Source organism: Lampetra fluviatilis, chromosome 24 (assembly GCF_964198595.1).
Source record: "Lampetra fluviatilis chromosome 24, kcLamFluv1.1, whole genome shotgun sequence".
Classification (NCBI taxonomy): Eukaryota; Metazoa; Chordata; class Hyperoartia; order Petromyzontiformes; family Petromyzontidae; genus Lampetra; species Lampetra fluviatilis.
Genome location: NC_136298.1, coordinates 4,675,643 through 4,687,907, shown reverse-complemented (window position 1 = coordinate 4,687,907; position 12,265 = coordinate 4,675,643). Strand labels below are relative to the sequence as shown.

General features: G+C 48.0%; 1 protein-coding gene across 1 annotated transcript in view; it reads right to left on the bottom strand.

Moving 5' to 3' along the window:
* Positions 1–1,781: 1,781 nt before the first annotated feature.
* The window catches only part of TMEM38A (transmembrane protein 38A), a 36,549-nt gene continuing 26,065 nt past the window's right edge, over positions 1,782–12,265 (bottom strand). The window contains exons 3-6 of the mRNA XM_078867551.1: positions 6,824–7,008; positions 5,360–5,447; positions 4,097–4,214; positions 1,782–3,218 (exon numbers count right to left, since the gene is read on the bottom strand). Of these exons, the coding sequence (XP_078723677.1) occupies positions 3,012–3,218; positions 4,097–4,214; positions 5,360–5,447; positions 6,824–7,008 (598 nt within the window). The 3' untranslated portion in view covers positions 1,782–3,011. The remainder of the gene's footprint in view (positions 3,219–4,096; positions 4,215–5,359; positions 5,448–6,823; positions 7,009–12,265) is intronic.

The window sequence follows — 12,265 nt, the reverse complement described above, 5'->3', positions numbered from 1 at the left end:
AATCATCGCCAACTACTTGTGCAGTTTCATATACATATTGATCTCTGTCAAAAAAATAATAGTTCAGAATTTTGATCACCTGCATTTGCTAATCTCAGTTAAAGCCACTGCGAAGGTATAGAGGGCACCTTGCTTACGTTTCGCAGATATTTTGTTGTTAAAAATGACACAGGATTGCACGAAATAACACATTCAACGTTTTGTCCCGAAGAGTTGTCAGCGTGCCAAGATTTAAACGTTTAGTAAAAATATCTACTTACAAACGATGGCTTATAAACGTCTACATTAGAAAAAAACGAAATCCTGATGAAACATTTCAATTTCTCTGGCCATGACATTAGTGAATTTAAAAATGTGCATAGATTGCTTAAGTACTGTTCCTACAAAATATTTTATCAGTGCAAAAAATATATCTTATCCATGAAAAGATGACAACGTTTAAACACAGCTTCAATACTTTTTTCCCCCTGAATTATGTCATTAATTTTGCCTTTCTAAAACATCATAGGTCCCCGCTGCAAACCTTTACAAATACTTAATTCGTGAGTCTGCCTCACGGTAGAAAAAAAACGGCAATTATGTTTCTACGTTACGTCCTTTAAGTGTCGTTCCAAGTTGAAAGAGATGAAGCTTAAAAGGCACAGAGGAACCCCGTAAAGGAAATTTCCCAGAATAATTCAAGATGAAAATGTGTTCATCCCACAAGACCTATAATAGACGGGCATCAACATTTCACTCAATTAATATTCTGAATCCAAATTACATTTAAATTGGGTACAGCGTCGGTGCGCCCTGGTTGGAGCGACGCGCTATGAACCCAGTCAAATTGAGGTCATTTCCCGGCCACGGACAGCGCTATCAGTGGCCAGAGATATCCGAACCATTTCTGCCCTTCCCCACACACCTTCACCAGCCTGCACTGAGCAGCATGGTGAAATATGATCAAACAACCTCCATAACTGACAGGATGCAGCATGGAAGAAGGCCTTCATACAGCAGTGGATTGACAACAGACTGTAAATTATGATTATTTTACAATTGAGCTATTCATGCCATGAGAATGCAGAGATCTCCATCAGGAAAGCTCACAAGAGAGACGAGTCAAATCACATTGTGTCATCGCAGAACAGCCCCCGGAGTACATCGCAACTACTTTTGAAGTCACTTCAGTCACTTGCCTAGGCGTCTTATCTAAAACAAACCCTTTATATGCCCTCCAAAAGAGCGTTAAGTCACAATGGCATTTCAACCAAAATGTTGAATTTTTAAGAGCTCAAATGTGCCATACCAGGTGAAAAATATATATATTGCTTTGTTCAGTAATTTGTGGCTGGGAGTAGACCATCAACTCTCTACCCTTGAAAAAACAGTTAAAAACCACGGCTGACTTAAACACGGACTGGAACCCGTTTGTCTCGTGTCCCCTGACCTCTGAGCTACCGGGTTAAACTCCACGACATGCCAGTCACATACCCGGTGGCGACACTTTACCACTCAAAACTCACTTCCCCTTTGCCAGCTGAATGCCTTTCAACAAACAAACTCAACGTCAGTGATTTTATGAATTATACGCTTTGTTAACTATGCAAGACAGCGATGCACAGAAACCATTGTGCTTAAACATTTAAACTTAGCACGTTAACTTCACCGATGCCACCACCTATATGGAATTGGCCAATATATATTTGCACTCCTGTGTGTTAAATCTCAGCTCTCGACAAGTTTAGAATCACACTCCAGCCCACAATTCATTGAACTGCCCCCACTCAATATGACGATTCATGTGATTCCCCCCCGATTCTCCCCTCCCCCTCAATTGTGGACATATAATCCGCCTGCAGAGGTAGCTGCACTACAACACGAGTTCTGCAAAGTGTAAGAATAAGCATGGAGCCACAGAGGCAGCCGGTGCCACCTTACTGCTGCCGCACGCACCTACAGTGGTGCTGGGAGACAACACAACTCATAGGCAGGTAACAACTCATAATACTCTGTGGCCTCTAATCATTAATTGTCGCGATTCAACATAACAGTCAATCCTTTTTGTCGGCAATTTTTTTGGACAATTCTGTCTAGAATTTCATCGGGCCCATGAATTACCGATTCTAACACGCATGATTCCGTGTGTGTGCCTGACCGCGTGCCGTTAAGTGTAAGAGAATATTTTAATCGACGGATCGTTACTTTCAACGTAGCCCTGTTCACATGGCACAACAGGTGAACGAAAAACAAACGTTGCACACAACTCCTTTGCTGCCTGTGCTGTAGTGGTGATCTTAAGAAAAACAAAGGAACATTAATCATTCATGCAAACAGACAAGGTTTTTTTTTATCAGGGTTGCCGCGATATCATCCTACACTTTTTGATACGGCATTCAACTTCACAATTATTTATGTTTATCAGTTTCCATTAATTGGGTAAATGCATTTCAAATATTTTACCGTCTCGTGTTTGTATGTACTTCAAGTACGAATAAATGTCCATTGATAATTACTAAACAGTAGTTCACTCAACATATTCCTGCCATACATCTCCTCAAATCGTTGGAACTCTACAATCTACTGCGCAACGCTCATAACTGCCGTGCCGTTAATTATTGTGGAAAGCATTTCACAAAGCGCTAACCTAACAGGTAATTAGTGCTTTTCTGTTATTATGATCGTGAACTTTTGATTATCGTTATTTCACATAAATTGTCAGGAAATGTAAACTTTTAGCGTAAATTAAGTGAGCCACGATCATCACGATTGGGCAACATTTTTCCCAATTGACGGTTCGACTATCGTGAATCCTATATCGTGTAACGTACCGTAGCATCGCCACATCGCGGCAACCCTAACTTTCCACTGACGCTGGAGTTGTTTGCGCAGGAGGGACGGGGGGGGGGGAGGGGGGGGGTTTGAACCGCGCTACCTGAACGACCGACCTCGTCGCTCAACAACAAAAAACGACGACGGCGGTGGCGGCGGCGGAGGCAATGTTTCTCCGCGAGCTGGCGCACGGCACCACCTCACTCCGCCTTCTTGCTCTTGCGCTTGCGCAGCGCCGGCTCCGTCGGCTCTGCCTTGCCCTGCTGGGCCGGCGCGGCGGGGCCCGACGACGGCCCGTGGCCGTGGCCTTCCGAGTCAGGTGGCGCCGCGCCGAAGAGGAAGCCGCACAGCGGCGTCTCGATGGGGTCGAAGGGCGAGGCGTGCGAGTGCATGGCCGTGAGCATCACCTGTCGCATGCCACGAGCGCACGCACGGGCAGGACGAGAGGAAACACAGAGGGGCTTTGTCTTATTAGTCTGTGTTGGTCTGTCACAGCGAGCGCTCTTATACGGATCAGCTGTTCTATGGAGCAGGCCACGAGCAACGATGGGTAAGCGGTGTGCTTAACGCGTAGCTTTTCGCAGCTGTTCGTAATTCAAGTGCCCTTTTCGGGGTTGGGCAACGTTTTGAGCATTTCTTCTCTCGGGCTTTCATCACGCACTATTTGCGGGCACCTTCAACTCTTCATCCCTGACGAGGACTTGAAGACAGCTGCCTGTCTAAAACTGAAGCAGACCAGCCTGCAGTCGGTCGTGGTGCAAGTTTGAGATAAAAAATGCTCGCGGCCTAACCCCGCAAGCCTACGCTTGTAAAAGGGCGGCATGGCCAACATCAGGCCCCTTCACGCGCGCAGGGCCAGGCATTTATTTTACGCGGAGGGGAGGACCAGGAGGGATTCGCGTACAATTTTCCAATTATTTTAATGACCAGGAATTTTACCTCCGTCATATATGGTAAGGTGGCATAATGCATGAAAACCAAGGCGCGCCCCCACATCCCACTTGGATATGTACAATCACCGGCGCCATTACCATGGCAAAGAGATTTACACCCCAGTGACATCATTCATGTAAATTTCAACACAACATCGACAGAGTGATGTCACTAAAGCGCTATAGCAGCAGCAGACCTCACTGCGATTCAAAGACTTTCTCAATAACTCATGGCCAATAGCCCGCGTTAAACATCATTAAGTATGGGGCGACACTTGGCCTTTAATGACCTCGGAACTCAACCGCACACAACCGCCCCCTGAACATAAAACGTCACCGGCGTCCTCCCTGACCTTTGTGGTGACGAGGAAGATGGTGACGATCAGGATGAGGAACTCCTCGGAGAGTGGCAGCCATCCGGCGGCCTCTACTGTGAAGAGAACGGCTCCCAGCAGCGTCGCCTTAGTGGGACTATGAGGTCGGGAGGCGGGGGGGGGGGCAGCGACAGTCGTTATTTACACAACACAGACGATCTATGCAGCCCCCTGCCACTCACATCGCCAGAAATCTCAGTGGCATACTTTTTTGACATATATATAAAAAAAATCCCCCATTTTATCACATTTGTGCAGTAGTTATCATGGCATGAGAGGAAGTGTCCCATTCAGATCTCTCGCAGAGCAGTCCACCCCCTTTGTCTTGGAGAATGCCACCACAAGGCCACCACCTCTGAGATCCCCCCACCCCCCCCAAGTGCCTTCTGGTCCACACAGTAGGGGGCAGCACTCTCCCACCCGTCCTGCCATATGAGAGTCAACGTTCGTTGCACGGCAGTCACAACCAATATTTTTAATTCTCAGAGCTGGAATTTAAACAGAAAATTTCCGAACCAAATTTCAAGGCAATAGCTTTTTTGTTGTTGCTGTGCAGTCATTGGTGAGTCATTACACTCGATTGCCTGGTTTATCAGTCGGTTGCCTGCATGTGAACCCAGGATCTCAGCGGTGTCAGCTCTGACCTCTGCTTGGCGTTCGCATGGCAAGACGCTCGCTGTCTACCGCTAGAGCTGAGCGCTACTAGGTTTGACATTGCATGCCTTTGCAAATACAAAGACATTAAAAATTTTCTGGTCTATATAAAAAAATATATAGTAATCTCTTCATTTACTCACTGTGTCTCAATACACTTCTTCAGTACGATTATGCATTGGAATATTTGGTCTATTTTAATAAGTGCTGGGAATGCATACGTGCGTGTACATGAGTGCGTATGTTGGCCTTCATAGGTGCTCGCTAACATATCTTGTCCCAATGATTTGTTAAGCCTACAGGTAGATCTTTGTCTTTGTTTGGTTAGCCATGGTATGTGTGCACATGTCCAAGTGTATGTGTGTGCGCGCACGGGTGTATGTGGTCATAGTAGCGATGTTTGTGCACACGCGTGTGCATTCGCTAGTGTATGTACATGCATGCACGTGTGTGTGTGTGCGAACGTTCGTGCGCGCCCGCGTGTGGACCCGTGCACAGTCACACGTTTCCCAGAGTACGTGCGTGTCCGTTTGAGTGTGTGTGCGTGCGGCGTGTGCGCACGAGCGTGCGCACACACACGGCGCTCACAAGGACATGTTGAGCAGCTCGTTGGTATTGGGTTTCCAGACTCCGCGCAGCAGTTGTTCCAGGTTCGCCAGAAGTCCGCTCCCGGCACCTGCAGACAAGCATCAACACGCACCAGGGCGGACACGCGCACCACTGAACGGCCCGGGAGGCAGGGAGTGGTAGCGAGTGGCCGGAGAAAATACGATGGAGGGTGGGGCGGTGCTGTCAGGTGAAAGTTTGGACCCATCGCTAAATGAAGTCGCCTTACACGCACTGTGAATGTGCACAATGTGCAACATCATTGGTCTCTTGTTCACTCTTGAGCGGAAACGATTCGTGGTGGCGAACGCCACATGCTCATTGGAACTGGAAGATTCTTCACCTTTTTAGTTGTTTTTGTTACCCTTTACTCCTAAGTTAACCTGATTGTGCTATCGGAATCTAAACAAAACTTTATTTTCACCAGCGAAGGCCCATTGAGCTCGACAGTTCTTTTTCAGAAGTGATCTGGCCACAAATGCCCAGGACGCATGTTTCTAAATGTGGAGAGAAAAACCGGAGGACCCGGAGACAAATCCACGTGACCACGGGGAGAACATGCAAACTCCAAATATGCAGGCGTTAGTCTCGATCGAACCCACAACCTCCAGCATACCAGGCGTGGGAGATTAACTTCTCACCACCGCGACGTCATAGGATGAAAAGTTAAGCCTCTGCCGGAAGCCTGGTAGCTCAGAGGTCAGGGCACCGCTAAGATCATGAGTTTCAAATCCAGATGACCACCTGTGATTAAATACGATTCTCAAGTGTAGCAAGTTGTTGGTCTCAGCCCGGCCATCGTTGACCGCACAGAATATCATGCGTTGAGAATGTAAAATATCGTTCTTGCTGTCGTGCGACAAACGTTACACTATGCAGAAGGGCAGGTGGAAAAGTGCTGCCCCCTACTGTGCAGACCAGGAGAGGTAGTTCTGAAGGTAGCCCTCTGACATCTGCTTCCGTGGGCCGTTCTCTAACACTAAGGGTTGTGCGAGAGATCCCAATGGGATTCATCGCATGACATGACACTGATTGCACAATCGGGACAAAATAGCTATCACTATCATCAGTGGTGTAGCTATGGGGTGTGCAGACGGTGCAACTGCGCGAGAGCTCGCGGAACCAAGAGCCTCGGAGGGGTCAGGGGGGGAAAGGTGGATATGGGACCCCATTTCATTCTTTGCCAAGCCAATCCCGCTATGCCACTTGCTGCTGATAATGAAAATATTCAGGCAGGTGGCAAAGAATTGAGAAAACTCAAACTCATAAATCACAAGGTGGGGCGTTCAAATCGCAGTCACAGGCCCATCATCCCTCTCACCTCTCCCCCCGTGGTATATTTACGCGAGCAACGACGACCCGCCGCAAGTAATGTGGGGACTCTTAGGCGACTGGCTCGGGACGGAAACGATCGCAAATAGACGCGCGCGTGGCACCGCCACCCACCCTTGGCGATGCCGACGGCGACCATGACGACGTAGCCGCGCTTGTAGACGTGGTGGGCGTGCGCCACGCCGGCGGCGATCTTGCGCACGCGCGTCACCTCCTTGCCGGCCACCACAAACAGCTTGACGGGCAGCAGCGAGCACAGGCGGTAGTAGAGGTCTTTGGGGAAGTAGAAGATCATGTACCTGCACCCGGACCGGGGCGGAGAGCGAGTACGTTTGTAACATCTCGATTGAAAATGTATTTCTCGACATTGTTGTCCTTCCCCCGCACCCTCCGATTAGCATGGGTGGCTACGAACGATGCGAAAGAAGTTCAACATATATACATCGCTGCATAGGTGTTTGCGGTTGCGCTGTATGGCATATGTGATCGGGCTGTTGGGAACATTGCCTGACGTTTTTCGCTTTTCGTTGCATTTGGAGCTTTTCAGGAACTGTTTCGCTCCGCGTACGGCAAGTGAACGCAGGGGTGTATAGGCACCGGAGCATAGTTCTGCACAATGTTGGATGTTGCACCACTGCCCCTCTGCTGCTCACAAAGTAGCCCTGCAGTCATGCGGTATATATATATTTAAGTCCTTGGAGCTAGGCTCGCCAAAATTAAGTGAAGAAAAAATATTAATTTATGAAATCCAGTCTAACTAGAAGTTCAAGTTTGCAAACTGAATCTTGGCTCACGTCAATGGGAGTATGGAAGATTCCATACGGCGCTAAACATATTTCAGCTATGTGGCGATGAACACATGGCCAGACACATCAACGGAGGTCCTTAAGATAAAAACACTAGTTGTGTAAATCGTGCACGGGTTACATAACGCTTTTCAAAACGTGTTTGTCTGGTGAGGTATATTTCACGAGTGGAGCAGAAGGAAACCCCCTAAGTCATGGCAGGTATATAAAACTGCAATATGTCAGACAAGGCTGCAGGATGAATGGTGACAGGCTGCAAAGGATGGTGACAAGAGGGGACACTGGAGGAAGACCACGATGGGAATGGACGTCGATGGCAACCGTCTCGGTTAAAAGACACAGCACAGCGACAGGCAAGTGCGAAAGAAACAACCACGCTCTCACCGCTCAATCAGATGGGGGAATAGAAGAGGATAAGCCGACGGGAGGTCATCAAAGAAACTGTGTTTGCATATTTGGAAATACGCGAGTCCGTTTTGCTTTGTTGTGTGTATGCAAGTTTTAGGCAATAACCCGTTGATCAATTTAGCCGATTTTCAAGTCCTTTATTCTGCGGGTTTGTTAATATTGGATTATATTTACGAAAGTTATAGTGCCCCATACTCTTAGGTTTTTTTGGTAAAGTCACGTAGGTAAAAAATAATAGAAAAAAAATCATAATAAATGAAAATAACTCAATTAAATCACGACGTTTCGGAGGCAACACAAGTCTCCGTCTTCAGGTGGGACCGTCACAGCTAAATTTACTGTATGAAGTGAAAGCTTTAAATCTAGAATCATAGTGCCCCCCCCCCCAACCGCTGTTAAGGATGGATGGACAGACGAAATGTATGGGGCAGAGATGATGTATTTTAAAGCCTTTAAAAAACACCACAAACTTTGCATTTAACCCCAGTTCGAGAAAATAAAATGCACGGTGCTTTGCGTAACCACTGCGTGCGTGCGCGTTCAACAATGACCGTGTTACGTAATACATTTTCGGCGCCTGCTTAAAATTAACCGAGCGCAGAGTCGGGCGAGCGGGGGAGGGCTGCGCATGCCGTCGACGGCACCAATCCCTTTACGGCGCAGGCCGCGACGAGCTCTCGGATTCCTCGGACACACGACACTGCGCGGAAAAGCTGTCCCCCGTGCTCCCGCGCCGCTATTTTTTGCACATTCAAAGTCCTGACACAATCTTTCGGCTAAATTTAAAAAGTGGTGTTCTGAGTGTACCCAAGAGGGAAGGGCGAAGTGGGGGAGGGCGGGTGGTGAATGGTATTGATGATGAGATGGCACCAAGATCAAGGAAGGGTGATAAACGTCAATTGGGCAATCGGTCGGATAAACTTTTGTATCGCACCATGCACTGATCTGGTAATGAGCAAAAGAAAGGAAGACCCGTGCGCACGTGTGTGCGTAGTGCTGCGCTACGAATTCGGGGACCTGGGTTCAATTCCCGCTCACGGTCAACACCAGTGACGATTATCTGTAACGGTCCTGGGCCTCCCCTAGGTCAAATCAGCCTCAAATGAGTACCTGGTGCGGTGTGTAAACGTCGCCAATGGGGAGACAAAGGCGGGCGTGGTGCTGGCTACCCACACTTCCATGTGCTGTCCTGGCCTTCATAGGTGCTTGCTAACAGCACTTGCCCCAACAGTCTGTTCAGGCTACACGGGGGATCTTTGTGCGTGTGTCCACAATGACAAATGCCCTCCACTTAGCCTGACAGGCTGCTGGAGGCAGGTTCTGTTCGCAAGTACCTATTAAGGTCAGCATCGCGCAGGACAGGTGATGTGGCCAACGCCATGCCAAGGACGCCTTTGTCTCTGCGCTGCTGATATTTTACACACTTGCACCAGATGCTCGTTTTCAGGCCAAGTCGACCGGGGCGAGGCACAGGAGGGGTTTAGAGGTCGCCGGCCAAATGGGTTGCTCGTGCAGTGCAGAAACCACTGCACCTCCGCTTCACCCTCTATAATTATACATACACTGGTATCGGATGGGCAGTGCACAAATCACAACCCCATCGCTCTCCACACACACACACGTCAATGATACTGTACCAATAAACGCACGCTGGGATTTTCTCACGGGCCGGGTTTTCGGCGATGAGACCGATCTATTGCGCACCTTCCCACCGGCCACCCGCGGTCGTTATCGCGCACAAAGGCAAGCAGGCTTGCCCTGTTGTATATGTTGGGTGTGAAAATTTTGATGTGTTGTATGCGTGCGTGGGTGAAATTATTATGTTGTATATGTGGGTTATGAATATTCAGTGAAAATAATAATAATCAATCGAAATTTGGCCAAAGGTGTAATTATCCGGAAATACTTTAATCCATGTAATTACGCACATTTAATTATGCCAATTCGAGAGGTAATTGTAGTAATTATGCGAGTGGGTGTAATTATGATAATGCAAGTCGTTATGATAACCAGACCCCGCCTCGGTGACGAGGGTGGGTTATCGATCGGAATAAGGCAATTAATCGTATGCAGTTATGCAGGTGTGGTGTAAGTATACAAGATTAACTTAGATTAACTCGGCCTCGTTGTCTAGGTTCGTCTCATTCTCGCTTATTTAGGTCCCCGGTTCGCCCCGTTATCGCTTTAACATTTACTGAGTATGTGTTAGTGTGTTTATTAAGGTCACCAAGTTCAGATCTCAACGCAGAAGCAGATCTTATGCATAGTTCAGGAAAGAATCACACAACCACTTCTGTATTAATCAATTTATTACTAATTCAACCTCAACTATGATATAGTATGCGAACTCTCAATCCCGGAACGTCAACACGGCATCAATACAGTATCATCAATGATTGTCTGATTTCACTTGACAACGGCACATGGATCCCGCGTAACGCGATGGTTGTTAGTGAGAGAGAGTCGTTAAAACATGCAAATACTATGCTAAGAAAACCTTAACGTTAATGAATGATTATACTTGAAAGATTATACGGCGATAAAACACAATCAAAAACAGTTATTATTCTTAAAGGCACCAATCTCAACAGATACATCGGCAGGTTATCTGACAACAGAATGCTCGGAGTAAAGGCCTGCAACGGCGCTCCTTTTCCGAAGATCTGCTGGGAATTTAAGCGATTAAGAGTACAGTCCACTAAATATTAAAGATAATACTCTTACAAATGACGGATGGCCATCACTCGGTCTCGAGTTTTTCTTCACAGCCACGGATGGCTTATGGGTTCGAGTGGGTTTGAGTGGTAAGAGTTGTCTTCAATAGTCAGTGTTCGGAGTCGGTTCTTTATGTCAAACAGACGCCAGGTGGTCGTGTGGTGAGGGGGCGGTGCGCGTCATACGTATTAGTCGCTCCTCTGTCGCCGTGGTGAATTTGGTTCGGATGTCCGTTGACACGCTGTCGTAATTCGGAACCCGGTCGGTAGGTGGCGCCCGCAGCTCGCTCGCAGCACACAGTCGTCCTCTCGTCTCCAACCGCGACCCTGGCTGCCAGCAGGGGCCTCTGACGCGGCAGGTTGAGCTGTCAAGCGGGTCTTGCCCGCCTGCAGAGGAGACGGGGAGCTGCTTGAGTCGAGCCCCGAGAGCCGTCTGAACTCGGCTGAGTCCCAGAAGCTGAAGAGTCGAGCCGACCCGTTAGTCGCAGCTCGGCTGGTGAGTTCGACCCTCTTGGTCGAACTCGGCTGATGAGTCGAGCCGACCCTTCCGGTCGAGCTCGCTCATGAGTCGACCCGTTGGTCGCCCTCGTGATGAGTTGACTCTCCTGGTCCAACTGGTTTCCAATGCTCAGGGTCCTTTCTTTTATGCCGAAAAATCCCTTTGGGTCCTGCCCACAAGGCGGGGTTTTCTTTTGATTTACTGTGTCAGGATCTGTCCGTGTGTAGGTGTGTTCATGTGTGTGTCCGTACGTCCGTGTGCTTGTGTGCATCACCCACGGCATCTTCCGTTGTCATACTCCCTCCATAAAATCCATGAGCAAACAATCAGATGTTACAAATTGCCTCGAAGTCGTCTCTCTGTCTGGCCTCCTTCATGAACCAAAACACAGACGTTACAAATCGTCTCATAGGCACCTCTGTTCGTGTTGCACGACCTGGAGGGAGGGGCACACTCCCTCCGATCCTCACAGCACACAAAGACATGGTTAAAAAGTTTTAAATTAACATTTGTCCCTTACCATTTCCCAGTTATGATTCTGTATGTAACCTCAGGTGTGTCGTTTCCCATCGTGGTGCTTGACTCAAGTGGAGGTGCCTCCCCGAGCACATACACACTCCCATCCCGTGCTGCGGGGATACAAAGACGGCCGGGATCTCCCTTTCTCTCCGACCCTGGGTTTAACATCGCTCTTTATTATGTACTTTATTTCGACCTGGTGGTGATTTATCCCGCTATCCTGGCTTTTCATAAGTTTTACTTTTGTCTTTCATGCATAGGCTTATTATTATTAATTTATTTCCGATATCTTAGGTTAAGGGGTAAGTTTCTTGATCCTAGGAATTCGTATTCCTTGGTGTCTGCATGGTTATATAAGCGGAATATAGTTGACGGTGAATAGCGTTAACATTGATGTTATGTACGATATTATGTATTGTGATGTCTTTAACTTAACTTGTTGGTCAGGCTTCACTGACATGAAGTTGCATTTCATAGCCTCGCAGGTTTTTGCCTCACTCTGTCTCTGCTCGCCGTTGTTGTTGCTGTCCAGCTGACGCCGTTAACTCAAGGCCTCATTAATTTCCGTCACTCCTTGTAGGTGAGGGCGGTTGTACCTTGGAGTCAGTTC